This window comes from Chinchilla lanigera, unplaced genomic scaffold (genome assembly GCF_000276665.1).
Source record: "Chinchilla lanigera isolate Chin_1 unplaced genomic scaffold, ChiLan1.0 scaffold00002, whole genome shotgun sequence".
NCBI lineage: Eukaryota > Metazoa > Chordata > Mammalia > Rodentia > Chinchillidae > Chinchilla > Chinchilla lanigera.
The window spans coordinates 11739160-11766648 of record NW_004955403.1 but is presented as its reverse complement, the minus strand read 5'-3'; the positions used below and the strand labels follow the sequence as shown (position 1 = coordinate 11766648).

At 43.1% G+C, this 27489-nt stretch overlaps 1 protein-coding gene across 1 annotated transcript; it reads left to right on the top strand.

Moving 5' to 3' along the window:
- The first annotated feature begins 5643 nt into the window (after window positions 1-5643).
- Window positions 5644-26542, top strand: Zc3h15 (zinc finger CCCH-type containing 15). Its single transcript, XM_005373338.2, has 10 exons — window positions 5644-5836; window positions 13960-14061; window positions 18418-18529; window positions 19074-19226; window positions 19761-19852; window positions 21105-21287; window positions 22999-23145; window positions 23304-23405; window positions 24000-24123; window positions 25757-26542. The coding sequence occupies exons 1-10, from the start codon at window positions 5762-5764 to the stop codon at window positions 25945-25947; spliced, it is 1281 nt and encodes a 426-aa protein (XP_005373395.1). The 5' UTR covers window positions 5644-5761; the 3' UTR covers window positions 25948-26542.
- Window positions 26543-27489: the final 947 nt, after the last annotated feature.

The following is a 27489-nucleotide window of genomic DNA, read 5'->3' as shown; positions in this document are numbered from 1 at the left end:
AAAAAAAAAAAAAGATAGCCACTTAAGAGGTAGAATAATTAAGACTAGACTGGGTTTGGATATTAAAGGAGAATCAAACTGTTCACCAAAGTTTCTAATTACAGTCCCCAGAGAGACTATAACTTTGGTGTTATATACATAAGACTAGGAAAAGGTATAAGGCATGTAGGAGTAGCGGGCAGTGTGTGGACCATAAATGGACAGCAGAAACTGAAATAACAGAGACAAAAATCTGGCATTAGTGGGCAAGGAAAAGTATAGAATCCCTTGTACTCAATGCACAGGGACGTGGGAAACCATGAAAAGCTATTACTAGGGAAATGACATGATTGATGAGAACCACAGAAAATGCTTTTAGCTTCAGTGAAGCAAAAAAATATTTGGAAATTGTACAGCTTGATTCCTTGACAAATGCCATAATAACTATTATCATAATAGCACCAAGAAATATTTCCAAGAGAAACAGGTAAGGCACCCACTTAAGAAAATTGTCTGTCAGTATAGGTTGAAGTGAAGGTTATAGTATTGAAATTCAAACTGACAAGTTAAAAGAGATTTTACATGCTGTAGTGAAACACTGGCAAGTCTTTTGTGAAAGCTTATTTTGGAGGGAAAGGATTTCTTAAAGGACACTGCCTGTAAGAAGCAATTTGAGGCATTCAGTATTTAAATCAAAATGCATCCTAATAGGCACCACTTCAACCAATAAAATGGATCAGCAATTTATATGTCCAGATAAATATAGCCAAAGATGGCAAGAATGTATCTAGATAAACCAGTAGTCTTGCCTCTGCCCATCAGAGCAGCAAGACCTGTAGCCTAATTGGAACCTTAATCAGAGCCTTTATTGGCTTGCTAGGGGCTACCACAACGAAGTACCCCAGACTGTACAGCTTAAAACAACAGAACTTCATTCTTATACCTCTGCAGACCACAAGTGCAAGACCCCGGCCTAGTTTCTTCTCTCCATGGCTTGCAACTGGCCGCCTTCTGGCATGTCTTCACTTGGTCTGTCTTCCTTCATCCACACATCCCCCTTGTGTTTCATGTGTACAAATGTCCTCTTCTTATAAGGTTATCAATCAGATTGGATTAGGGCCCACCCCCCCAATTGCTTCATTTAAGTGTATCTTTAAATGCCCTGTCTCTAAACATAGTCACATTCTGAGGTAACAGGTGTTACAGCTTTCTTCTTTTTTTTTTTTTTCTTTTGAGGCAGTCTCGCTGTGCAGTTCAGGCTGGACTTGAGTTCACTTTGTAGTTCAGGCTGGTCTCAAACTCACAACGATCCTCCTGCCTCAGCCTCCTGAGTGCTGGGATTACAGGTGTAGGCCACCATGCCCAGCTCTACAGCTTCAACATATGAATTTTGGGGCTCCAATTCAGTCCATTAACATTGGCTGCAAACAACTAAAGCCAACTCTAACTTACGTAGAAAGGGAATCTACCCAGTGAATTTATAAAAACCTGGACAATCAAGATTAGGAAACAAAAAAGCAAGAGGTAACAGTGAAGAATAAAACTAAGGTCTGCTATGGATCCTGCCACAGGCTCGCCGCCAGTGGACTTGTAATGCATATATTCTTCCAGCGCCCTGAAGAACTCTTGAACTCTACGTAAGTCTTTTTTAAATTCTTTTGTGATTAAAAACCTCTAGGTCACTGATAGCGAACCTTTTAGAGCTTTCAGTGATAAACAGCCAGCTGCAGCACGCACGCCATAGGTTCGCCACCACCACTAGGCATAAGAGGCAGACTGCAGGGAGAATCTACCTGTTCAATCCTCAATTATGTACCTAGCATCTGGCTCTCTGGAATAAGAAATGGGAGAACTTCATGTCTTTAAAGCGGAAACTGTAACATGATGGGTAATTCCTTTCATACGCACACACAGAGGAAAGAAATTCAGAGACTGGGCAGCAAAAAATAGTAATACTATGATTTCTATTTCAGTACCAAAGCTACTGCCTGACCTGTATTTAAAAAATATTGTAATGGATTTAAATAAAGTTATCAAAATAGCCGTACCAAAGCAGTGAATTCATAATCTATTTACTAAGTTAAACAAGTCAGGCTTGGCACTTTTTTTCCTTTAATCCTTTTATGTTGGCCATTTACTCGGGTCTGACCCTGTTCCTACTACTGCCTGATGTGTTTCCTTCATCCAGCTACTCATGGTTATAGCTTGTCTTTCTTGACCATTTGAATTTGTAACCACTGGACTATGCCCTCAGTTTTATGAAAGTTTAGTTTTTATTATAAAGTCAATTAAAACAGGAGTAAAACAGAATTCTCAATCCTGTTCCATTTGCTGTTGGAAACCACAAAAAAGCATTTACCTTAAGAGTGACATATTAAAACCAGCAAAATGTCCATAATCTGAGGGAATGATCTCTGACATAGTAAAAATAAACCATGAAATGGGTTATATGATTTTCCCAGCCAGTAGATATTACTTAATTTGTGTTTTCTACATATTTGGGGTTTTGTTTAATGAACTTTTATTATTACTTGTAGAGTTAGCCCTTGCATCGCAGATTGAACCAATTGCAGATGGAATATATTCTTTTAAAAATATGCTAAGAAAATGTTATTGCATCTCTACTCCACATATGTAGACTTTTTCTTGTCACTGTAACAATTACTTGCATAGCATGTACATCGTATCGGGAACTACAAGTAAACCAAAGATGGTTTAAACATGCAGGTGTAAATGCTGCATAATTGTTTTTATAAAGGACTTGAGCATCTGCTGACTTTTTATACTGTGGTATCTCTTGTAACACATCCCCCACAGTGCTGTGGGTCAGCCTTTCTCAGTGACAGCGATGAAGTATGGCTATACTTGTACACAGGTTTCCACCGAAGCATTTTGCTTTGGTAAACATGTCTGATGTCTGAAATACAATGGAAATTGTCTTCTCCAAAAAACTTCCCTTTTTCCTTTACCACTTCCCTAATACACAGACAGAGCCTTATTTCCTCAGTTTACACGCGCTGCTTTGGGTAACATGAGAAAGGGCACCATCTATAATTCCTCAAGTCATTCTTACTCCACAGTTAGATTTATCTTGATCAAGCTTACCCAAAAAGATAGCTGGGAGAAAAATATAGAAAAGCTTTATTTCAAGAGAACCATTTATTTCTTTTGATAATGTGTATCATCTTTTATAGCTACATCGAGCGTTTTTAAGGAGGTTATTTTTGTTTTATAACGAAAGAGATCCATGTTATCTGGTATTTTCCACTGTCACGTATTCCCATCACTGCATTTGGTACTTTTTACTCCTTTTTAAAAGGAATAAAATGTGTCTTTGAAAATTTTAAAAAAAAGTAAATCACCCAATAAATGGAACTTGTCTTTCTAGACTATGAAATAATGTATGTATGAAGGGAGAGGATTATGAAAGCCGGCAGGTATTTTCCACTTTAGACTCTAAAGAAGGTCATTTTCTATCTGGATTGTAACTTCAGGGAAAAAACAAAAACAAAGGTCAGAGGGAAGCAGAGGGAATCAAGAACTATGATATCGGAAACACTGGTATAGCATGAGATCCTAGATTCTTTTTAATGTCCCCATGTTTATTACATTTCATTCACTGGTTTTATAATAATGTTTGCTAATATTCTTCAAACCTGAAAGCCTCAAGTCCATCTTCAGAGACAATAAGAGGAAGGCAACTAAATTCCAACCCCATGAGAAGTCTTGATTTTCCAAGAAACAGGTTAAAATAGCGTGTGCTATAGTTTGGATTTGAAATGCCCGCAACGGCTCATGTGTTAAAGCAGGGCCCCCCACACCCCTCAACCCCAGAAGTGCTGCAGACGAGGGAGCTGAGCTCCATCTGTATTTACAGCTGCTCTGCCTTGCTCACATTAGCACTTGAGCTGGGCCTCCTGTCAGATCAGTGAGAGTCTCCTGAGCACGGACCCCACTGCACTTGACGGATCTAGGTTGCGCACTCCTTTGAATCTGAATCTGAAACCACCGCCACCACCCCAAATCCACGGAAAAACTGCCTTCCACAAAACCTGTTCCTGGTGCAAAAAGGTTGGGGAAACGGGTCGTCAGGCACGGCATTAATACATGGAACATGTAATAGGTGGTGTCTGTCGAAGGGAAGTTAGGTCACTGGTGTTTGCCCTGGAAGGGGTATTAGAGCCCCAGAAACCTTCTCCTCTGTTTCCCTGCTGCCAGGAGGTGAACAACCACCTCGGCCGCACACTCTCTCCACGATGTACTGTGCCACCCCAAGGCCAAAGCAACAAGGCCACGCAACAACAGACTGAACCCTCTGAAGCTCTGAGCCAAAATAAACCTTTGCTCTGGGTAAACTGGGATGAAAATTAACACACTGAGTAGTCAGAAAAGCAGGCTGCATTGCTGTTCTCTGACAAGAACGACTGCAAACCACCACTCACAAAAGGGGGAAAAAATAAGCAAAAGGGCCCACTAGTCTGAAACAGGGGGCCAGGTGAGTTCATACACAAACACGATACTTACATCTCAGACATACAAATACTACCAAATATGTGGGACTCTGACATTATCTAAGGTAGACAGTGTAAGCAAATAATTCCATTAACTCGCGGGGCACACAGATTCCTCCCTCTGCAAATTTACTTAAGACTACGAGCTTTGATTATCTAGAAAGATGATTCTTGACCACACAGGCAGCCTAAACCATTAGGTAACAGAAATAACGAAGCGCACATTTTGAAAAGATGGCATTTTTCTTTGTACAAACTCTAAGACCCCATTCATTATGCACCTTTTGAAGCCTGACCTGCTTTTGCAATGCTAGGTGACAGACACAGGCTTTGCAGTCAGTCTGCCAAGCTGGAATCCCCGGCTCAGGCTTTGGCATTACTTTGGGTAGCTTCTCTCCTTTTGGCGATTCACCCATACCACGCGAACAGCAGTGATAACGACCTCAGGGCAGTTGTGATCATGAATTAAACAACGTGTGTAACGTGACAAGTACTTCCTGAATTTACCGAGCGCTTAAACTGAGCTCAGACTAAACTGTGTTTCCTTTCCCATCTTAAAGGAACCTTTGCGAGTCTCAGGCACTCTCTTCCCCGGGTCTGAAAAGAACGGGCGCTCTCAGGCGTTCCTGAGCCCCGCTCCCGGACGCTCCCCGGACGCCCCCCGGCGCTCTACGAGGGAACCGAAACTTCTCGCACTTCTTCACCACCCTCCGCAGGAACGCGAACACGCGCACCAGCGCAGCCCGCGCCGCCCCGACAGCAGAAGCTGAGGGCCACGACGGCCTCAGAGCCGCCGGGCGCGGCTGCCGCTGCTGGGTGACCTCTCGGGAGGGAGACAGCACAGACGACCCCGCACCGGAGGCCACGACGGACAAGGGTCGCCCACCCTCAAGAGGGCGCGGAGAGACACGAACGCGCGTGCCCCCACCAGCTCGCCCTGATTCATCCTCAGGCGGGCCGCGACCGAGAAACCGAACAGTGGGCGCCATCAGCTGTGACGTGCTACCGCTTTCCCAAGTCCGGTTCCAGCCCCCTTCTAACCGGAAGCGGCCGGAGCGCGTGCGCAGCTCTACTTCCGGCCGCTTTGCTACCCACAATGCTCTGCGACTCCGACCTGTCGCAAACGCCGCGATTCGGCGGCGAATGAGCGACTTGCTTTCCGTGCGCTGCAGCGGCGACGGCGCTCCCGTCTTCCTCCTCCTGCTGCTGTGCCAAATTCCCCCACGGCGTCCGTCTGTCTTTAAGTCTGGCCGGTGCCATCCCTCTCCGCAATGCCCCCCAAGAAACAGGCTCAGGCCGGGGGCAGCAAAAAGGCGGAGCAGAAAAAGAAGGAGAAGATTATTGAGGTGAGTACTCGCCCCCTCCCCCACTCACGCCGCGCGCCCCCCCACCCGCGGCGCTCGAGGCTGCGGCTCGCGCCCTTGGGCCCGTGTGACCCCCACTTGGGCTCTGTGTGCCCTACCGGCCCCTCTCCAGCCCTCGGCGACCCCCGCCCAGCCTCCCATCGCCATAGTGACGCCGCCGCTGGCGTCCCCGGCGCCCGGACTCTCCGCCCGCTCGCGCCCGCCCTGTGCGAAGTGACCCCCGAGTTTGTGTCCTCCGAGATCCGAGGTGTTTCTAGGATTGTCCAAGAACACTCTCGGCGGGCTCAAGTCAGTCTCTTTGGAAGGCCGACTGCTGACGGGCCTTGGTTTTCCTTGTTTTTTACTTATCACCCAGGCGGGATAGTGTCAGTTTTTGCGAGCCAACACGTTACTGCTTCGTGGCTTTTTTGGTCCATTTCTGAATTTTGCCATAAAAAGCAGAGGTTTCTTTCAGATCGCAGCCCACCCTTCTGTATGCAACGTTTGGTGCATATAATCTGAATTAGATGAAGTAACGCTTTAAAAGACAGTAAGTTATGTCAGTAGCTGTGTTAAGTACCATTTCTCAGTTTGTGTGTGTGTGTACTTAGCACATGGAGCCTGTACCCTCTGTGGCCGAGGAACGGTTTTGACGTAAAGTGTACTACGGCTGTTTTTCAGTGTTGTATCAGTGAGTTTCTTTAAGATAGTGAATCGATTTGATAGTCCGTAAACATACCATGTCCCACTGAGATAGTTATTGTGGAATTCTGCAGTTTAATCTTCCTCATCATTAAAAATACATCGTGAATTTTGGATGTAATTGGAAAAAGCTATTAACATTTTGCTACAAGATCTGAATTATAGATAGCCATTTGTGGAATACTTTTCCTTGAAACAACCAGAATGAATGGTGTTTTGAAATGTTTAGTACTGATTCTAAATTGGTTACAGCCCTGCAAAGTGGCAGTGAAAGTCCTCAAGATTCTGCTGTACAAATCTAATCAGAACGTGGGCAGATGTTATATATTTTTTTGAAGTCTGATTTGACTTAAATGCTTGTGAAAAATTTCAGTAACCTCAGCCACATTCCAACTCTGAAGTAGGTCTTGTATTCTTACTGGTAGTTTCTTCTGTTTCTATCACAGGTAGTGCCATAGCTAGACGTTTGAAAACAGAACCATGTCACCTTCGCAGTTTTGAACAATCTACATTCCTGGCTCCAATGAGAATCTCTGGGGAATTATAATCTGATGGCAGTCAGTGCTGTGTAAACCAAGAAGGACATGTAAAAGTATCTTAAAAGTAGTAGACTTTTTGCCATATGAAGTTCCCATATGAAAATAGGTGTTAGTATGCTTTATGCATTATAGAGCTTTAGTTTTAATTTCATTGTTAAGGCTTAATTTCTTTTCCAGGAAAGTATATAGAAGTTAGAGTGTCCTGTCAACTCAGAATATTAACATATGTGTGGCTCCCGTTCATCTTGTAACAAGATTTTTTTCATTTTTTTGTCTGGTTTTGGGTTTTTTGATGCCAGATTGAACCCCAGAGCCTTTGGCATGCTAAGCACACACTCTGCCACTAAGCCATCCCCAACATCCAACAAATAAGATTATTTTTCTAAGATAACAAAAAAACAAATTTGCATTAGCGACAGTATCGCCAAAGAAAGATGGAAAGGAAGGCAAAGGTGGTGGAATTAACTTGATTTGGTTTTGTTCTTTCTCAAAACCCAAGCTTGTCTCCAGGGTGATTGCAAGGGATTTGGGAAGGTGGGGTAAGTTCAGCTTACAGCTCACCAGTCAAGCTTCAGCGCAGATACACCTCTCCACTTCTTGTGTACATTTACAAACATCCAGCTAGGAAGGATTTTTATTACCAAAGCATAAAAGTTAAAGTAAAATGTTCATAATGAACATACATGACCTGAGATTCTAAATGGGTCAGCATGAAGAGTTAAGTAGAACAAGTGCTTTTCCGTGGGGTGTGTGCCTGTGTGAGTGTGGTGGGCGTGAACCCAGGGCCTGGGTACTCTCTAAGCATGCGCTCTACCCCCTGCTCCTTCAGTACTTCTGCATGGGCTTTCGGTGACTGGCCTACCTACCTGTTTCATCTTCTGTGCCTTTATTGCTGGTCGTGGAAATGGAACAACATGTCCTGGAAACGCAACAACATGCAGCTTGTTTTTCCCCATGACTGGGCAGCACACTTCAGGCCTTTACACAGCTACACCTCCAAACCTTTTTTTATTGTGGCCCAGAGTCTCCATAAATCTGTAAATTGTCCAGGCCGCGCACCGTTGTCCTCCTGGGTCAGCTTCGGTGAGTGCTGGGATTCGGGCGAGTGCCACCACCCAGAGCTAAGTTGCAGTTCTTGAGAACTCTTAAGTAGGGGAAATAAAAAGATGCTTGAGAGGTAGCGTTACATATTTAAGTTGGTGCTGCTGGGGACAGAACCTAGGCCATGCACATACGAGTCAAGTGTGCTGCTACTGAGCTACAGCCCCAGTTGAAGAGGTAACAATAATTCAATGAAGAGAGCAGCAGCTTTGGAATCCTGAAGCCTGGATTTGAATCTCTTTAAGTCCTAGCTCCAGCAGTGCTGGCAAACCTGTGGCACATGTGTTGTTTTTCTTTTTAAGACAAAAGTTGTTAATATAGAAGTTGTTTTTTCTAAACTAAGAACTCAATATTCAGTTTAATTGCAGTGTTGGCACTTTGCAATAAATAAATGGGTTTGTGATTGCAGTTTGAGCCCTGGCCTTTGAAAGGTTTGCCATCACTGCTCTATAGTTGTGAGCAAATTACATGAGCAGTCTAAAGTCCTATTGTCATCTGCAAAGTGGAGCTGACTTCTATGTTATTACAGAACTGTGAGCTAAATGAGATAATGTACGTGTAAAGTGCCTGCCATGTGGCACGTATGTATGTGTGTATATATCTAATAGGTGGCAGCTACTGTTAATATCATAAATAAGGAACTAGTTAGGGGAAATAATTACAGACTGGCCTGCATTGGCTGTGCTTACTAGTTCTTCCCCACTGGGAATAATTTCTTTGTTGTCTGCATTTTTTTCTTTTCCTGTTTTAAACTCTTCAGAATTTATTTGCATGAATAAGTATTTTCTTTCTGAAGTGAATATATCAAAGAGATTATTGTTCTCTTAGCTGTTCAAACATTGATCCTAAAAGGTGTATACTACCATTTATTGAGGTCAGCTTTGAGCAACAGAATATTCTTGTTTTGTTTTGTTTTGTTTTTTGGTGGGGGTTGGATCCAGAAATCAAACTCAGGACCTTGCACTTGCTAGGCAGGCACTTGTGCCACTGAGCTATATCTCTGGTCCCCAGAATATTTGGTTATAGAAATAATCTTTGGGTTTAAGGAAATTGAATACGGGATGTCCACCAAAGGACTTGCAGCAGCAAAAAAGTAATACAGGAATAGGAACCTGTAGAGAGAAGCCTGGTGTGTAAAGCATGGAGAAAAAAAAAAAAAAAACCGGTTACTAGTGAAGAACTTCAGCTTAGGCCCACTCTTGGTTACTCGAAGCTGGATTAATCAGTTGCAGAGTGTCCTTCACATAGATGGACAGCAAGTGCATTCAGCAGTGCATTTGAGGGAGACAAACACAGAGAAGTATCACCGCCCTCTGCCTGCCTCACCACGCAGTAGAAACCAGTTTCCTGAAACGCTGGCTGGTCGGTGTTGCCCTGCCCTCCCCCTCTTCCTGTTTTCCCAGCATCTTTAAGGAGCACAAGGCCTGTGGCCTGTAAAAGGAGCACGGTTACTGGAGAGTGGAATGAGGACTAAAAGGCCAGAGTTTTAAGTGAAGTCATTCACTGTGTGTTAAGGCTGTAGGAGCCTCAGGGAGCCATTCTTTTTTTATGGCCTATTTTGTAAACTCGTTTGTATTGCTTTCCCAGGTCTTCTGAAGCAGGCATACACACACTGTTCTCACCCTGCAGTCTAACCTTTGGAACCTGGTCAACCCAGTGAGGGCTCTATTTTCCTAATTTTGTTTTAACCAAGACTTGTAACCTATAGCTTCCTTTTCCTGTCTCATACTCCCCCAGGTCCCAATCCAGGTAGGTAAAAGTCTGTCCAAACCTCAAGGAAAAGGAAAAAGGCTTTATTGAAGTAATCTAAATTGTAAACTCTCCTATTTTCAAATTGTGTGGTCAAATGCACCTTGGGTCAGTATCACGCATCATTACTAGTTAACACTTACGGGACTAGGCACAATTCTCTGTTGTGGGGAAAGGAGAGGAAAAAGACGCCTGAGCCATGTATTGGTGATAAATTTATATAGCTTCTTTAATAGTGGCTGTCAGGTAAGTGTTATTACCCTTTCTCCGTTGAGGAAACAGACACAGAGGTTAAATAACTTGTCCAAGGTTACTAAACTGGCAAACAGCAGAGCTGGGGTTCAGACCCAGGAAATCTGGCTCCTAAAGCCTTGTTGTTGGCTGCTGTGCTATACTGCCTCTCTGCTGTGAATCCTGTATCTTCAGAAGGGTATAGCTATAGGAAGCTACAGCAAAGGAGGTGACCCAGCTCTGTTTAGGGTAGAAATGTCCAACTCATGGCCCATAGGTGGGACACTCCTGGCTTGCCTGAGCCTCATTGAAGAGGAGTTGTCTTGAGCCACATATAAAATATACAGTACAGTGAATGTAATAAGTAACAAAACTTCCATATACATTTTTAATTATAACAAAGCCATGCCCAGTCTACCAAACTTCAAAAGACTTGTACCTTCTTGAGTTTCTAGACTTCACAGAAAGACAACAGTGCATCTTGGACTGTTAGGAAAACTCAATAAAGTATGTGTTTTGTACATGCTAGGTAAATGTCCCTTTTCAAAGGTAGTTTCTGAACTGTAGTTAGAGGCTTTGAAAATACAACTCATTTGTTATGTCTGTAGACTGTATCAGTGTGTCCTAACGTGTAGTGAAACCTGCGAACTCTTGGGATCTGGAGAAAGTGCTCTTCTGAATACTTTGCCAGCAGGTCAGGTCTCCCTAGGGCCTTTTTTCTTTCCTGAGCTTTCATCTGTCACTGTCCAGCATACTACTTGGTCTTGTTTACTCATAGTCGGTGGCTTCTGTCATTAAATACAGGGCATAGGTTGAACGCCAGATATATTGTTACCTGGCAGAACATCTGTACACAGCGTTGCCCTTTGATCTGGTTATGTTTTATGTGAAGTCTCCTCTCCCTCTCAGGGCAGCTCATTTCTGTGACAAGAAAGTGTGGCCGTCGCACAGTTGGTTGCCGCTCTGCAGTCATCTCTGAATGTGTCGTAGTGTGTTAGCTGTCTTACCTTTGGTCCTTGTAAAAACAAGGGCTGCTATTCACAGAAGGCTTGATGGCAGGGAATTTCAGCCTGTGGGTACTACCTTTTTCTTCGTACACATAACCTATAGAAAATTCATGTGGTATTTTGTAACACTGTTTTGGGGTATTAAAACAGGTGTGTAAGTAAGGGAAAGCAAATTTTGGTATATAGATGAATAATCCGTCATGAATAGCCTTTTATACCCAAAAACTTTTAATCTTTTCAGTCTTAAAAGCATTGAAACATCTGTTTTATTGGTTTAGAGATGCTGTAAAGATTACGTTGTGTTGACCATTTTCAAATCCTAACGTCCTGCAAATTTGTTTGTTTCAGGCTAAATGCCTCTCAGACGATCAAGATAAAGACCTTTTTGCCCCTTTTACCTCTCTGAAACCACTCATCAATAGGAGAATGAAAGAGAAAAACACATTGCACTCTGAAGTTAGGAAGTGTCTGTGCTCTTGAACCCCAGCATGTGAAGGTGGTGGTGAGTGGATGAGCCAGGCACTGACTTGGAACAGAACAGTCAGTGCTGAGGGTCCACCCAGGAGTGTGCCGCTCAGATGACTTTGCTTTGCAAAGTTATGAGAAAAGTCAACAGCAGGGGACCTTGGGGCCATCTAAAAGCAACTAAGAGTGTTAGAAGTGCTAACAGTTTTCGTCTAGCACTCAGTGAGGCAGTTCTCCCTACAACAAGCAGGTTGTATATTTTCTAAGGTTAAAAAAAAAAATCAGGGGCGTCTGCTTCTGGAGCAGAGATAGGAGGAGCAGAGAGGTCTGACTACATCTACAAAGACTTGTTTTCAAATAGTCACATTGAAGATTAACGTGCATGTGAAAGCGCCTCACCGGGGCTGTCCAGTGCCTCACATGCCTTCTCCACCTCCTCTCTTTTCGGGTCTGTAGCCAGGCTTTTCCTCCATCTAGGTGAGCCTTCCAGAGAAACAGAAGAGACAGAACAAAGGGATTTCAAATACAGTATTTGGTGGTTTCCTGTCAGGCTTGCTACCCACTCGTGTTAGAGGAAAGCTCACTGTATTGGTTTCTTAGGGCTGCTGTAACAAAGCAAGTCTTACCAAAAAGTAAGTGGCTGGTTCACTCATGGCTTAGAAGGCTTTGAGTCTGGAGTCACAGTGACAGCTGGGCCATGTCCTCTGACGCTTTAGCGAAGAATCCTCTCGCTCTTCCTAGTTCCTTGGGGCCTTGAGCCATCCTTAGCCTTCCTTAGCTTATAATTGTGTCTGTCTGGTGTCACATTGCCTCCTCTCTGCCCTCTGATGGAGACACAGTCACTTGATTTAGGGCTCCCCTTAGTGTGTGTGATTGTTTCTGACTACATCCACAAAGACTTGTTTTCAGATAGTCACATTGAAGGTCAGGTGGGTGTGACTCGTGAAGGACACTACAGCCCTCACGTGCACGTGTACACACACATACTTGCAGTGGCTTCTCAGTATTTTGCACTGCACATTAAATAGGAGTAGATAGGCAAGGATCGCTGTTAGTGCCTAGCACATAATGAGTATGGCCTGATTGGTAGCTACCATACTAGTAATATTCCAGATTTAAATGAAATGTTGTTTTTTCGTTTGGTATATTTCCATTTTAATAACAATGTATACATTTTAGTAGTTTGGTTTATTAAATGTGATATTTTTTGAGAAGATCTTTATTGCCCACAAAACTAGTCCAAAACTTAATGTATTTTTTTCTTCTAGTGTAGTGTTTATTCCTCATTGACCAAGCAACAAAAAATCTCTTCATTCTTTAGCATATACTGATGAGTGTGAATTCTGAGGTGAAGTAAGACTTGAGAGTGCTACATACTATGCCCACTGTGCTAACAGTTCTAAGACACCTTGTGCATAAGAATTAAGAATCTGGGTTTGGTGCTGTTGCTCAGTGGTAGAGTTCTTGCCTAGCATATGCAAGGCCCCTAGATTCAATCTGCAGCCTCACCAGAAAAAGAACTAAGAATCCCATTCAAATCAACACTGTCGTAAACTTTTTTATTATATCAGTATTTGGTGCTCTGAAATACACTATGGGAAAGTAGCATTATAGTAAGACACTTGATGATAACTGTATTTATTGAACTCTAAAGAATCATGATGATATTTTGAGGTCATGTATTGCCTTGGCTTGATTTTTAGTGTTTTGCATGACTATTTAATATCCTTCCATGACATAAGGAAGGCTGTTTTTCATAGGACAAATTAATGGGTAACTTTTAGGTATCACTGAAAAACTACTGTCTTGGTTACTTTTCTCTTGTTGCTGGGACAAAATACCTGACACCCAAAATAAAGGAAGGAGAAGTTTATTTAGCAGTTTATTTAGCTCATAGTTTATGGAGGTTTCAGTCCGTAATCAGCTGGCTCCAGGGCAGAGTGGCATGGCACAGGGGTAACGGACCAAGGCAGGGGCAGCAGTCCAAGGCCAGCAAAAATAGCAAGCCCACTCCCCAGCCTCTTTCCCTCCCTTATATACGCTGGCTACCCGCTCTTTTCCCACACCTTCTCCCTGCCTTCTTCCACAAGGTGAGAATGTTTATAATGTAAGGACCCTGACCCCCTGCTGAATCACTTAAACTTCTAAACTTGTCAAATTGACACAATGAAACAACATCCTAGAGCTAAAGGGCCTGACCTTTTCCCACACAGGTTGTAGAACTGCCCAGTTACTTGGTTAAGCTTCTAGACTAATTCAAGTTGACACAGTGTATCAACCATAGCAAGTTAATATAAATAGCTGAAATACTTTTGTGCTCTTTCTCATTCAGGACAAAACTTTCGGTCTAAAGAATAAGAAAGGAGCAAAGCAACAAAAGTTTATCAAGGCTGTCACTCATCAAGTTAAATTTGGTCAACAAAATCCACGTCAGGTAAGTAAATTTCTGTATTTTCCTCTTATGCATGTAATATTATACAGCATCTGTCAAAAGTAAAAGTGTTTGGTATTATAATTGTATTTCAAAATAGACTTGTATTCTAAAAGTTCAGCATACAGCATACGTTCGGATATTTTTCCAAGCCACTTTTCTGTAGCTCTCATTTATTCTGAATCGGCTGTGTACTCTTCTACAGGATGTGGGTGGTGATATATCTTGTCTGATTTACAGCTCATAACTAATTACTTTGTTCTCAGCTTTATGCTGCTAAGAACACTTCTGCAAGAAATATCTTTGTACATCTGTTATTACTTGCATTTGTACTTTTTATTTCTGTGGCAAAGATTATCTGCTGACAAACTGTATTTTGACATCCAGGGAAATAGATCTCTAATTTGAATAAATTTGCCAGGTCACATTTCAGAGGCTGTAATACTGCACATTTTCGTGTGCAGTGTGTGAGGAGTAAGCACTGACATTCTTAGTAATATTTTCAAATGTGATAATGACACTGTGGTGTGTCGGTGTTGCCCTGTTTCATCTCCGTGCTTGCCGTCTGTGTCTGCATTTCCGTGGCTTGCCTGCTCAGGTCCTTTTCCACTTGTCTTTCTTCTTGTTGACTAGAGGTACCTGTGTGAGCACTGCAGATAATTTGGGATGTTTCAGTTCTGTTTTAACAGTTTTTAGTGGCTATATCGTCCAGTATATCCAGCGTTCTCCTCTTCTCCCCTCTCCTCCCCTCCCCTCAGTATTGGGCTTTGAACCCAGGGCCTTGGACATGCTGTAGACAAGCACTCTACCACTGAGCTGCATCCCCAGCTGAATGTCTAGCTTATCTTTACAGCCCACAGTATGGCATTTAAATATATTTTATACGTCCTTCAGTTTGTTTGCAGAATAGCCACTTACACCAGCATCATTTGTCACCCTGAGGTGAAGCACCACTGTGGACATGCAGCGGTCTCGAATATATTAGGATCTGTTTCTGGCTTCTCTTTTCTCGTCTGTCCCGAGGCTGAAGCGAGGTCCTCTGCTGTGAGTGGCCTAGTAGCTATGAAGGCAAGTCCTTTCCCAGAGTCCTTTCTTCCTTACCCCTTGGGTGTTCTCAGGCATTTATTCTTCCATAAAGTACTTGTTTTCACCTATCCTGTCTCCTTTTCCTTAACTCTGACACAACACTTTTTAATGAAGGAGAAAATAATTTCTCAAATATTTAACTGCAGATTTTTTTCCATGTAAGCATATCAGAATGTACCTTCGATAGCTGACACCTCGGGAGCCAGTTTCTCTCACTCCTGCTGTCAGCACGTCAGTATCTCAGTGTTCACCCTTCGCTTGATGCTAAAGCCGGAAGCTGTTGTTCCTCCAAGCTGTTGCTTAACCTCGCCTAATGAACATGTAGTTGATCCCAGCACTGTGGGAGAGCGAAACGGGAGGAGCACAAGTCAAAACCTAGTCTGAGCATCTGAGTGGCTTAGGAGACTCTGTGTCAAATACAGAATTTTACGAAGAGCTGTGGATGTCCCTAGGTTCAAATCCTAGTATCACCAAAAACAAAGAAAAAAAAAAAACGTAGTCAGCTTTCTCTATCTGTAGATTGCCTCTTCAGATCCACCCAACTGTGGATCAGAAATATTTTTCAAAAAGAAGTTGCATCACTGTTCATGTGTACAGCTAAGCCTCATTAGATAAAGGATGGCTGTCTCTACTTGTACTGACTTTTTTCCTAAAATAGTGCAGTATCACACCTAGTTATGTAGCATTTGCACTCTTAGGAGTTTTGAATAGTATCTAAGAGACTTGAGCACCTACTCATTTGATATCTTTGGGGAGGGTGGTAGTCCCAGAAACAGTACTCTTGCAAATGTCTTTTTTTGTTAGGCTTTTTTTTTTTTTTTTTTGAGACAGGGTCTTAGTCTGCTGCCCAAGCTGGGCCTGATTTTGAGATCCTCTTGCCTCAGCCTCCCAGATGCTGGGATAACAAGCCTACACCACCATGCCCAGCTTTTGTTATTTGGTGACCCTGGTCTTCATTTGCACAGTGAAGTCAGTTATCCTTTGCAGGGTTCCTCTGGTGGCTAGACGAGAAGAAAGCCCCGTGTTCGGTCCTGTTCCTCTGCCCTGCCTTGTCCTTCTGGTATTTTGCATGGTGATTTCAGGTGTTGTAGACCTGAGAAAGCCACAGGGTGTGTGGGCGTGGCTAGGTGTGGCAGTGTGCGGTGCTCAGAAGATGACCCTGCTCCTAGGTCTTCCCCCGTGTTCCCACCCCTCCAGGTGAGGCGTCAGTGAGGCTGAGCACTGTGTCCCCGCAGATGCACCCCAGCTCCCTGGCAGCTCTGAGCCTGCTCTCGGGGCCGTGCCCACCTCCACTGGGGCCGCGGAGCTGCTAGGGTGTCCCGGGCAGTCAGTGCAAGGCTGTGTGCTGGGGGTGTGGACAGAGCCTGGGCCCACGCGCACCCGCCCAGGCGAGCAGGGTGAGCAAGGGTGCTGCAGCACTGCAGTGCGGACCCCAGCATGGGCCGAGCCCCACGCCCACACCGTCAGGCTCGCTGGGGAGGCGCAGACCTGACTGCAGCGCTTCGCCATTCCATCCCTGCAGTCCCTCTTCCCGAATAGTTCTGCTTTCTGCTGCCTTCTCCGATACAGGGGCATCAGTAGACGCTCCTCGGTGGGTCACTTACTTAGGTCCTGTTGGCTCACTCGCTGCTAACTCTTCAAGGAGGTGCCCTCAGTTCTCGGCGCTTTCTCACACTGCCCTTCAGGACTCACACACGCCCCAAGTGTTAATCACTTACTATCTGTGAGCTGCTGTTTTTGAAGGTTGTATCTGGGACCGGAGCCTGTCTGTCTTCCTTGGCATCGGTCTTCGTGTTCAGGGCGGCTGCCTGATGATAGCTCCTCCCAAGCGCTCAGTAGGCATTTCGTGCTCTTTATGTCCAAAACTGAGCTCATCTCTGCCTGCTGTTCTCAAACCTGTTCCTCCTGTACGCCCTGTCCCGGTTAGCAGCGCCGATCGTGCGTGTGGAAATTCGAGCTCCCCTTCATGACTGTTCATGTTCAGTCCTATCGCTTAGTGCTTGCTCTTTCCAGCCTCGCCGCTAAGGCTTATTTTAGCTGTGTGTGCTGCCCGCAGCAGTTGGCCTTTATTGTTGGATTCATGGTCTGTCCTCACAGAGCTGCTACCCTGATCTTTTAAAGTAAAAGTAGCCTGGTGTTTCTCCTCCAGAGCACTCCGGGTAATTGTGGGTGCCTCGGCACTGTTGTGAGGAACCGTACATTTGTGAAGATGGTGTTTCCCATCTTCACAACGCATCTGTGTGTTTCCAGGGAATAGGTTATTTTCACAGGAATAATAATCTCAAGAACCATTTGTTGGGCCAGGGATGTAGCTCAGCAGCACAAGCACCTACCAGGCAAGCGTGAGGTCTTGAGTTCAGGTACCAGAAAAGGAAAAAAAAAACAAACTATTGGTTAAAAATGCTGTCACTGCTTCCTCCACACCCCTTAGTTGAGCCCTGTTACCCGCTGATGCGGACAGAGCTGGGTGTTTCCCGTACCTGGTTCCTTTCCTGCCGTGTTTGCACTGGCTGGCTCTCTCAGAATTCCTTTCTTGTTCCTCTGAGCTCCCCTGGGAGGTTATCAGCTCAATCTGATCCTCTTCGTCATACAGGCGTCCTTTGTTCCCAGGGTGCCGTGTAAATTGTGTTACCATTGTTGACATGTCTGTCTTCCTACTAGATTCTGAACTTCCTTAAATAAGTACTTTGTCTTTTCATCTTACTCCCTGTCATCTAGTGTAGGACCTGACATATTTATGTTTGGATGAACCTCTAATCACATTAGGTATGTAAATTGCCTAGAACTGTGCGCCGTGTTTTGCCTAGTTGACAGTCCCTGACATTGGTCTAGCTGAGTGTTTCTCCCGCAAAGCACTGCAGTTAATTTCGGGCAGTTCAGTCACTGTTGTGTGGAATTGTACATTTCCAGATGTTCCTCATCTTCAAAATGTACCTGTATTTCAAGGGAATAGATTATTTTCACGGGAAAAATAGCTCAAGAACCATTTGCTAAAAATGCTAAGCATGTAGTAAATGCTTAATAAATGTTTATTGCCATAAATTTTTGAATATGCTCGTAAACAGGAAAGGTACCGTTTGTAGAGAAAAGAATTCATAGGGTTTAGCAATTTTAGTAGTTTAACCAAAACATTTAATATATACCACAGGACCCTAGTGTTAAGAGGTAAGGCCTGTCTATGTAAATATGCATATGTCTTTGTTGTGGTGGTGGTTACTGTTGTAAAAACAAGTTTCTAAACAATTTTACATACTAAATCTGGGACTATTACAGGTGGCACAAAGTGAAGCTGAAAAGAAACTGAAGAAAGATGACAAGAAAAAAGAATTGCAGGAGTTAAACGAGCTATTCAAACCGGTAGTTGCTGCTCAAAAAATAAGTAAAGGTAAAATTCAGGTATCCATAGTGGTGGTTTTTTTCCCGATGGAATTCCTGTTTAAAACTTGATCTGTTTTGCTATTTCTTAGCTGTGTCGTTGGACGATTGCAGGCGCTAGCCCCACACTTAAGAAGGCACAGTCGAGACAGCCTACGAGTTGATTTATAATACTCAGTCTTTGGTATTAGCCACAAAAAAACTATAGTTGAGTTAAACCACAAGTCACAAAATTTTGGCAGGATTTCTCCATATATATTTATGTGTCGTGTTTTGTTGACTCCTGCTGGGCAAGTGACTGTGGAATAACGTTTCTGTCCAATTTCCCATGCCCTGCCACCTTTTTTCAGGAAGAATAAAAGAAACAAAAATACACGTTAAACGCTGTAGAAAAAACCTTAAAGAAATCTCTTAGCAGACACTGTGAGGGGTATTTCCTCTGGCATCAGTACATGGGCAGTAACAAGTTAGCCAGAGGTAATGGTTATCCTAGGTGCAAGCTGCACTTTATGATCTGGAGCTTATAATGTAAATTCCATGCGCTTTTGACACAGGTGCAGATCCCAAGTCCGTGGTGTGTGCCTTCTTCAAGCAGGGACAGTGTACTAAAGGCGATAAGTGCAAGTTCTCTCATGACCTGACTTTGGAGAGGAAATGTGAAAAACGAAGTGTTTACATTGATGCAAGAGATGAAGAACTTGAAAAGGGTATTTTTAAATTTTTTCTTAAAAATACCTATTACTTTTGACTTGTTACTAGTGTGTAATAACTTGAAAAACATTTCAGTCTTAGTAATACTGTATTTGTAAAGAATAATTACTTGGATTTGCTATTTTTCACAAAAACCTGAATTTACCATATGTATGACCCCTTAAATAAATGATTGTGCTTACAGTAATTTTTTAAAAAACTTTTATTCATCTGTTTGCATACGTAATGGCATGGTATCATAGGAAGTCGGTCTGTGTGTGACACATCTTGCTGCTTTTTTGCTTCCACTTTTCCTGATTTATTTTAGATTCATCTGTTATTCTTTCCTGCACTATTTTCTCATTTGCCTGAACTACCTATACTTAGGAAGCTTTGTTGAATCATCTAGTACTATGTGTGCTTGCCTTTGGTTTTAAAGAATATGTGTCAGTTAGGTTATGAGTCTTACACTACCACACTCCTCCCTGCTTAAGAAGGTAAGTGTTAAGGACACAGTAGGTAAAACATATTTTGTCTCTCTTTTTGTTTAGATACAATGGATAATTGGGATGAGAAAAAGCTCGAAGAAGTAGTGAACAAGAAGCACGGTGAGGCGGAAAAGAAAAAACCAAAAACTCAAATAGTATGTCCTTTTCTTGAATTGAGTTGCTGTGGTATTTATTATTAGGGAGAATTATGTGGCAAGGTATTTGCTGCTGTTTTCTACTGGGTTATTTTTTAGGTTATTGGAAATTTATTTTTACTTTGTCAATAAAAAGTACATCAAGCTCTTTTGTTGGAATTTACAAGCTGTGCTTTACAAAATTAGTTGTTCAAAAATAGCATTTGAAAACCATGTGATTAAAGTTCTTTAAAGGCCATTTCCTGGTATGATCTTATTTCTGAAATATGAATGAATACAATCATGTATTCAGATAAGAATTACTTCCTTGTTACTGTTCTAAATGGAGGGAGACCTGTTAAAATAGCTCAGTTAATCTGTTCTTTATAGCGGTGAGATACTTTTTAATTACAGGTTTAAAAATATTAAGATGTAAATTCCAAAAGGAAACTTCGATAGATAATAATTGTAATATTGTAGGAAATGTACCTTGAAAATTTAGTGACTTATTTCTAAGACTATAGTGAAAAGTCTCGCTATGTGGAAATATTTTAAGTCTAGAACCGCACGCATCTGCTCATTTCTTGGTGGGGGTATACTGGGGTACTGTTTACTGGATAATAGTTCCTTTTTTGCAAAGGGCCACTGTCATTTGTGTTCCTTGGAACCTTGTTCCCTTGTGACTCAGATGTAAGAAGTTTGCTTATATAGTCTGGTAATAACATAATGTTTATGTTATTACTGCATGTTAGTTTTGGGAAAGATCACAACAAAGTCATAGTTTTATTTTTTATAACCAATTCATATATGCTGATTTACCTAAACTTTAGGATTTTAAAATACATTTACAAGCACTAATTAAAACAAGTCCTTGTATAATTCAGAAAATGGAATAGTGTGTATAGATAGGAGCTTTATAAAGATCACATGCAAGGAAATTTGCCATTTCATTAAGATTGTAGGACAAGTTTATGTGTACTTTTTTTGAGGGGGAGTCTTTTTGAGATAGGATGCAGTTCAGGCTGACCTTGAGCTCACTTTGTGGCCCAGGCAAGTCTTGAACTCACAACGATCCTCCTGCCTCAGCCTCCCGAGTGCTGCGATTATAGGTGTGTGCCACCACGCCCGCTACATTTCTTCACTTCAGAGTGCTGCGAACCTAAGTGATTAGCCTGTGGATGTGAGTGGCATGTGCTGGTTCTGTGCATTTCAGCGTTTACTGTGGAAGTGGGCTGCCCTGAGCCATCATTTCTAAATAATATTGTCTCTGCAGGTCTGCAAGCATTTCCTTGAAGCTATTGAAAATAACAAGTATGGCTGGTTCTGGGTATGCCCTGGAGGAGGTGATAATTGTATGTATCGTCATGCACTTCCTCCTGGATTTGTGTTGAAAAAAGATAAAAAGAAAGAAGAGAAAGAAGATGAAATTTCATTAGAAGATCTCATTGAAAGAGAAGTAAGTGGTATTTTCTTCCTACCATTAAAAATACTGAAGGCAGTATTTGCTATGAATTCCAATACTTACCACTTGGGGGCAATAGCATGTTGTCATGAAGGGGAAAGAGATACTGTGATCTTTTCTCAAAGTTGTTCTGATTTAGTTATTTTTTTGTGTCTAAATGTAAACCAAGCCGTGAGCATTAGTCAGTCAGGACATTACTTTTAGGGGTAGCTAACGACTTGAAAGAGCTCAGTACTGCCTTAGCAAATTCTTTTCCTGAGGTTGCATTCTTTGACGTGCTCAATCACTTCTCAGATTGCTTAGAAATAGCTTTCATTTTTAGATTTTTTTCTTAGTCTTTTTCTCCCTAACTCTATACTAACTAATTAGGTACGGAGGGGACAGCTTTCCTGCATTTTTCAGTTATGTATCACCATCCTTGGACTCAACACACTGACCTGTGGGAGGGCAGCAGGGGTCACGCAGGAGGACCCTCAGAGCTGGGCATCTGGTGCTCTTCTGTCCTCAGCACAGAGGAGGCTGAGGCAGCCTGGGCCACGTGACTCCGGGCCTCAGAGAGGAAAAGAGGATCTTTAGCTACACTTTTCTAGCTCGACCAAAGGACGGTATTATTCTGTAAGTTAGCAGATAGGGCAACCACATGAAGTTGTTGAATTTATTGGAAATAACTAGATTTAGAATTTTGTATTTAAAAACTATATATATTCTACCTAACTAAAGTAATGAGTATTTTGTATAAGTCCTTGATGTTGGGAATCTGTGCACTTTTTTTTTTTTCATTCATATTTGTATTAGCCTGCATTTGCAGTAGACTACGTTCCCCACAGGGGCTCTGTCTGTGGACGCAGCACATCTTCATCGTTTCTCGGCCCCTTCCCCTCCCAGCCCTCCCGGATCCTCCAGCTCTTGATCCCCTTCCCATTTGAAAAGGCTCTATTTCCATTTTTTTCTTCCAGACCCTTTTTTAATGCTTTTTCCCTTCTGTCTTTCCCTCCTTCATCTTTTCATTTGAGAAAGATCTCGCTACTTCCTGCTACCCTGTATTTTGCTCTTTCTTAACATTTTGTATTTCTCATGAACATACTTTTTTGGTGTCTTGCCCAGGATATAATATGCTGTAGTAAAACAAGTCAACTTTAAAAAACTTGGTGTATTTGGTATTATCTCCCAGTTCTGTCTGTTGGTCTTCCGTCTCTTCCGTCTCATCTTGGCAAATTTCCCGTCATTCTCTGTTGGTGGAGATCAGTGTGTTAGCATGTATGTGTAAAGCTTCTAACGCTGAGTCCCTGGCCAGTGTTCAGCAAGTAGTATTTGCCTGCATACTTCCTACTTGACAATGCTTTGAGGAGCAGGTAGTGTTTAATTTTGTTTCTCATCTCCTGAGGATCACAAATGAAACTTGGATGTTGTTCATAGTCCTTCAAACTTTCATTGTTCTCAGTAGTTGGTTCCTGTTCAGATGGTTTTTCTTGACCAGTTTTAGTACTCAGGTTAAACACTAAGAAGAAAAGGTAGCTCGGAGTAAATGATTTCAAGTGTGGTGTTTCTGTACTCTCCGTTGACTCACGGTCACATGAAGTAAAGCTGTGTCTTTATTGCATACTTACCGTCTTCAGGGTGGTCCTGGGCAGGGGGCTCACCACATCGGGAGAGGGCGGCTGTTGCACACAGTTGCAGGGGCTTGAACGCTCTTTTCCCTTTGCAGCGTTCTGCCCTAGGTCCAAATGTTACCAAAATCACTCTAGAATCTTTCCTTGCGTGGAAGAAGAGGAAAAGACAAGAGAAGATTGATAAACTTGAACAAGATATGGAAAGAAGGAAAGCGGACTTCAAAGCAGGAAAGGCGCTGGTGGTAAGTCCCCAGCCGCACAGTCACCCTTGGGTCTTTGTTCCCTTATGTGGTACCTGTCGTGAGGGTTACATCCTAGTTAACCGTCTGCGTGCCCAAAGTCAATGTCCAAGAAGTGTTTGGGATTTTTCCTAAGCTGAGATATTTGCATGTCTGAACAGATCAGTGGTCGAGAGGTGTTTGAATTCCGTCCTGAACTGGTCAATGACGACGACGAGGAAGCTGACGATACACGCTACACTCAGGGAACGGGCGGTGATGAGGTAAGGGGACGCGTTGGTCACGGGCCTGATGTTCAGTGACAGCGGCCGCTCAGGTCATTCCCTCAGCGGGAAATAGAGCTCTGCTCTCCTCTGCAGTGTGGACGTAATGGTAATCACTGCATCCTAGGGCATTTGTGAGTATTAAAGGAGATAATGTGATATTTGTTAATAGTTCTTTGTGGAACTTAGGACAGGGCCTGCTGTGTAAGCAAGTGCTGTATGTATTAGCTGTGAAAACTGTTTTATTCCCCTCTGAAATAAAACAGGTCTTGTTCACTGCATAGTGCTAAAGACGAAGTGCAGAGACAACGGCAGAGCATTTGGGTGTAGGCGGTTTTAGTAATGACAGGTAACTTACTATTCAGTACTCATCATAAAATGCTTAGCTGAAAGAGTATCATACTCTGTAAAAATGAGGTGCCAGTGAAAGGAGCTTTTTTAAGAAACTTAGAAAAAAATGAATTTGGCAGTAGTTGACCATTTCTTTTCATTTAGCCTTAGTGACAGTTTTATTTTCATTAAGATAAATGTTGGTAAAGCTGATTTGTGGAACCTTTTATTTGTAACAACTGTCTGTTCTGTTTGTTGTTGAAGATTGATGATTCCGTGAGCGTAAATGACATAGACTTAAGCCTGTACATCCCAAGAGATGTAGATGAGACAGGCATTACCGTAGCCAGCCTCGAAAGATTCAGCACGTATGCTTCAGATAGAGACGGTGAGTATGCTGCCTTCTGCAGGATCCTAGGAATCAGGCGGGTGTCTGCAGAGAAACGAGGTGTGGCCGATTGCGATGTGTACCGTCCCGGACTGTAACAGAGCTGTAGCGCGGCCCTGCAGAAAGCAGTGCATAGTTGATGCTGTTTAAGTGAGAGACTGTGTGGGAAAACTGTTAACTAACTAGAAGAGGACCGAAAACAAGTGCGGCGACGGAGGCCATGAGTTCAGTGTGGGACTCACGAGTGTGAGCTGCTGTGGCTGCCTAAAGTGGCACTGTCCAGGACACAGTACCGTTTGCAGAGGAGAAAATCCTGCACATCCTCTGCGTTAGTCTGGGAGAGAACGTGCTCACCCAGCGTGGGAAGTAGAGCAGCGTTCTGGAACACACTGGATCGCCAGTATTTTAGTTGGGGCAAAAGAAAATAAGCTGGTGGTTGCAGTGGAGAAGGTGCGTGGGAGTCGGTGCCAGTTTTCAGCAGGGCTGCAGTGCTGGGAGGAAGAGGGTGAGTACAGGCCTCACTTAGCTTAGACGCGGGGCACCGTCAGGCTGGGTGCTCTTCGGATCTGAGAAACCCTCACTTAGGTGTAGGAAGGAGAGAGGATGAAGAACACTGAAAGTGGAAGGAGGCCAGTTGGAGAAGCAAGACCTGGAAGTATAAACAGTGATTGCGTGAGGGGGGGGAGGCTGTCGGGTGCGTCTGGAGGTAAGGATTGGTGGTGCAACTGCGTCTAATTATAGCTCGAGTGCTGGGTGTGAAGAGATGGGGAGAAGTTCGGTGTGCTTGCTGTGGGAGAGGAGGGAGGATACTAATTACCGCGAAATGGAGAGAAGAGCCTAAGCTGTATTTTTACAGTCCCAGAACGCAGGTTTTAACTTGAAAGCTGGCCTGGCTGCTGCGCCCCAAGAACGCTGTCCGAGGGCTGCCTCCCTGACACGGCTGCTGTGCTGCCTTTGGGAGGCTGGAGTGACAGTAGACACTCCTGCAGATACATCCGAGCCCTTCCCCAGGACTTTTCATCAGAAATATTTGAAATAGCTAAAAATCTAAAGCTGTTAGGAGTTGTCTTTATGTAAAGGTTGTCGTTGAACAAACAGAAACCAGCATTTTTGTTTCCTCAGCCATTTGCAGCTGTAAGGGGAAGTGGCTTTCCCTCCTTTGCTTGGCACGCTAGGATCAAACCTGCTGTCCTTTCTGCTGAGCAAGTGCTCCGCCCTGGAGCTGCGCCCTCGCCCCTCACCCTCGGGGAGGGAGGGAGCCTTCATGGTTGAGCTCCTGGATGAAGTATTTGTGCCTTCACACTCACAGGTTTATTTCTAGTGTCATTTAATTACTGTTTGCAAAACCAAAAATCAAGTCTCTGCTTATGTAGTTTTTTGTTCCATAACTATTTATTCAAATAACACATCATGTGGAAGTTTTGTTTAAAAACTGAATTACTAGGTTATGTAGCGTACACAGAATTGTAGACGTTCATCATATCAGCCCTCCAATGTGTATAGCAGTGAACAGTCACTTGCCTGCAATAAGAGTGTCTTACAAGAGGAAGAGATACATTCATCTGTGCTGTGGGTTGCTAGTGAGAAGCGCTTTCTTGTTCTAGGCCTTACTGGATTCACTTTTTACTTTCAGAAAACAAGCTAAACGAAGCTTCTGGAGGCCGGGCTGAAAATGGCGAGCGCAGTGACTTGGAGGAGGACAATGAAGCGGATGCACAGGAGAACGGAGCCATTGGCGCTGTTCCTGTGGATGAAAACCTTTTTACTGGGGAGGATCTGGATGAATTAGAAGAAGAATTAAACACACTCGATTTAGAGGAATGACACCAAGTCAAGGAAAAGATTAAGTCAGCTCAGCGTGAGTTGAAATTGAGTACATTTTTTTCACCTAGAATCAACAGGATCAACAGTTCATTTCCCGTGCTGATTGTGGAGGGCTTGGTCTCCTCCAAAAAAGGAATATTCTCCCTGCGTCTTCTCTTCTGACTTTGGCTACATCTCATAGTAAGTTCATAGTAGTTCATGATAAATTGAAATATAAAGGTCATTGCAGAAAATGATCGTTGTAACTGTCCACTCGAGTAGGAAGTGTAACCGCTTTTCCGGCTTTTGGTTTTCATTGGGCATGTGTTAATATCAGCAACATAAATTTACACTCAAAGACCCTTTATTTGATGCAGTTTTCAGAGTGGTTTCCTTTCCTTTGTATTTATATGGTTTAAAGACTGCCTAGAATGTGAGCACTGTACTGTATAAAAGAAACTGCCCGTGCAGATTCAGTATTGTGTATCTCTGGACAATTCGATGGACGTGTGAAATGGAACGTGAACCCAACGGGATCAGCTGCAGTGCCCTGTGTTTTCCATTCTTTTTTGCCAATAAAGTTGTAAATAAAGAACATCATACATTAAAACCTGAATATGAGCGGCTTTTGTTTTCTCTGAGAACATTCCTAACACATAAAGCAGTTACTAATGGGTTTTCTTATTAGAGAACCATGTGGACCAATAACAGTACTAACAGTAAGTTTCATAACTAATTTTTAGCTTCCAGAAGAGAATGCAGGTGACATTATATGAAAGAGTAATTTTAGATTAGTAGACCCTTGACCTAATTAAATATCCCTACAGAGCCAGGGATGTAGCTCGGTGGCACAGTGCCTGCCTGGCAAGTGCAAGGTCCTGAGTTCTGTTCCTGGCACACAAAAAAAAATCTCCTACAGTTGAAGTGAATTCTGCCTCAGGATCTCTGAGATCTATGGTGTTACAGTAGCACATAGTGAAGTTTACTTATTCTGTTTTAGGAGTGTGAATAAATGTATGAGAAAATGTGGGTAAAGGTCTTTGCCATTTAGATACCCTGAAAAACTAGGTTAAGACATTTTTATTTGGATATAATTTATTAATGACATTATTAGTGCTGTCTAACTTTTTACCATCACTACATTTGTGTTTCTCAAATACCACAGCGCTGCTTTTGTTATTTTGCAAGGGTGAGTGAATTTTCAAGGCTACTGAAATAGTGACAGCAGCGCGTCAGGTAACCTGGGCCCCAGTTTCCAGTTCTGCCTCAGGTGAATTGTATGATTTTAAATACAAGCCTTGGTTTCTTCATTTGCATCTAAAAGTTAAGACTGAATGGTCTCTAAACTGTTTATATTGCCAGGCATGGTGGCACGCCTGTAATCCCAGCACTCGGAAGGCTGAGGCAGGAGGATCATTGTGAGTTCAAGACCAGCCTGGGCTACAAAGTGAGCCCAAGGCCAGCCTGAACTGCATAGCGAGACGCTGTCTCAAAGAGACAAAATAAATACATAAATAAAGTGCTTCTGAATTGTCTAATTGAAGAAGGCCTGATCGTGAAGCT

Coding starts and splice junctions, on each gene's coding strand:
- Zc3h15 (XM_005373338.2), top strand. CDS start 5,762: ATGCCCCCCAAGAAACAGGCTCAGGCCGGGGGCAGCAAAAAGGCGGAG. Junction 14,062..18,417: donor GTCAACAAAATCCACGTCAG/GTAAGTAAATTT, acceptor GGACTATTACAG/GTGGCACAAAGTGAAGCTGA. Junction 19,227..19,760: donor AGATGAAGAACTTGAAAAGG/GTATTTTTAAAT, acceptor CTTTTTGTTTAG/ATACAATGGATAATTGGGAT.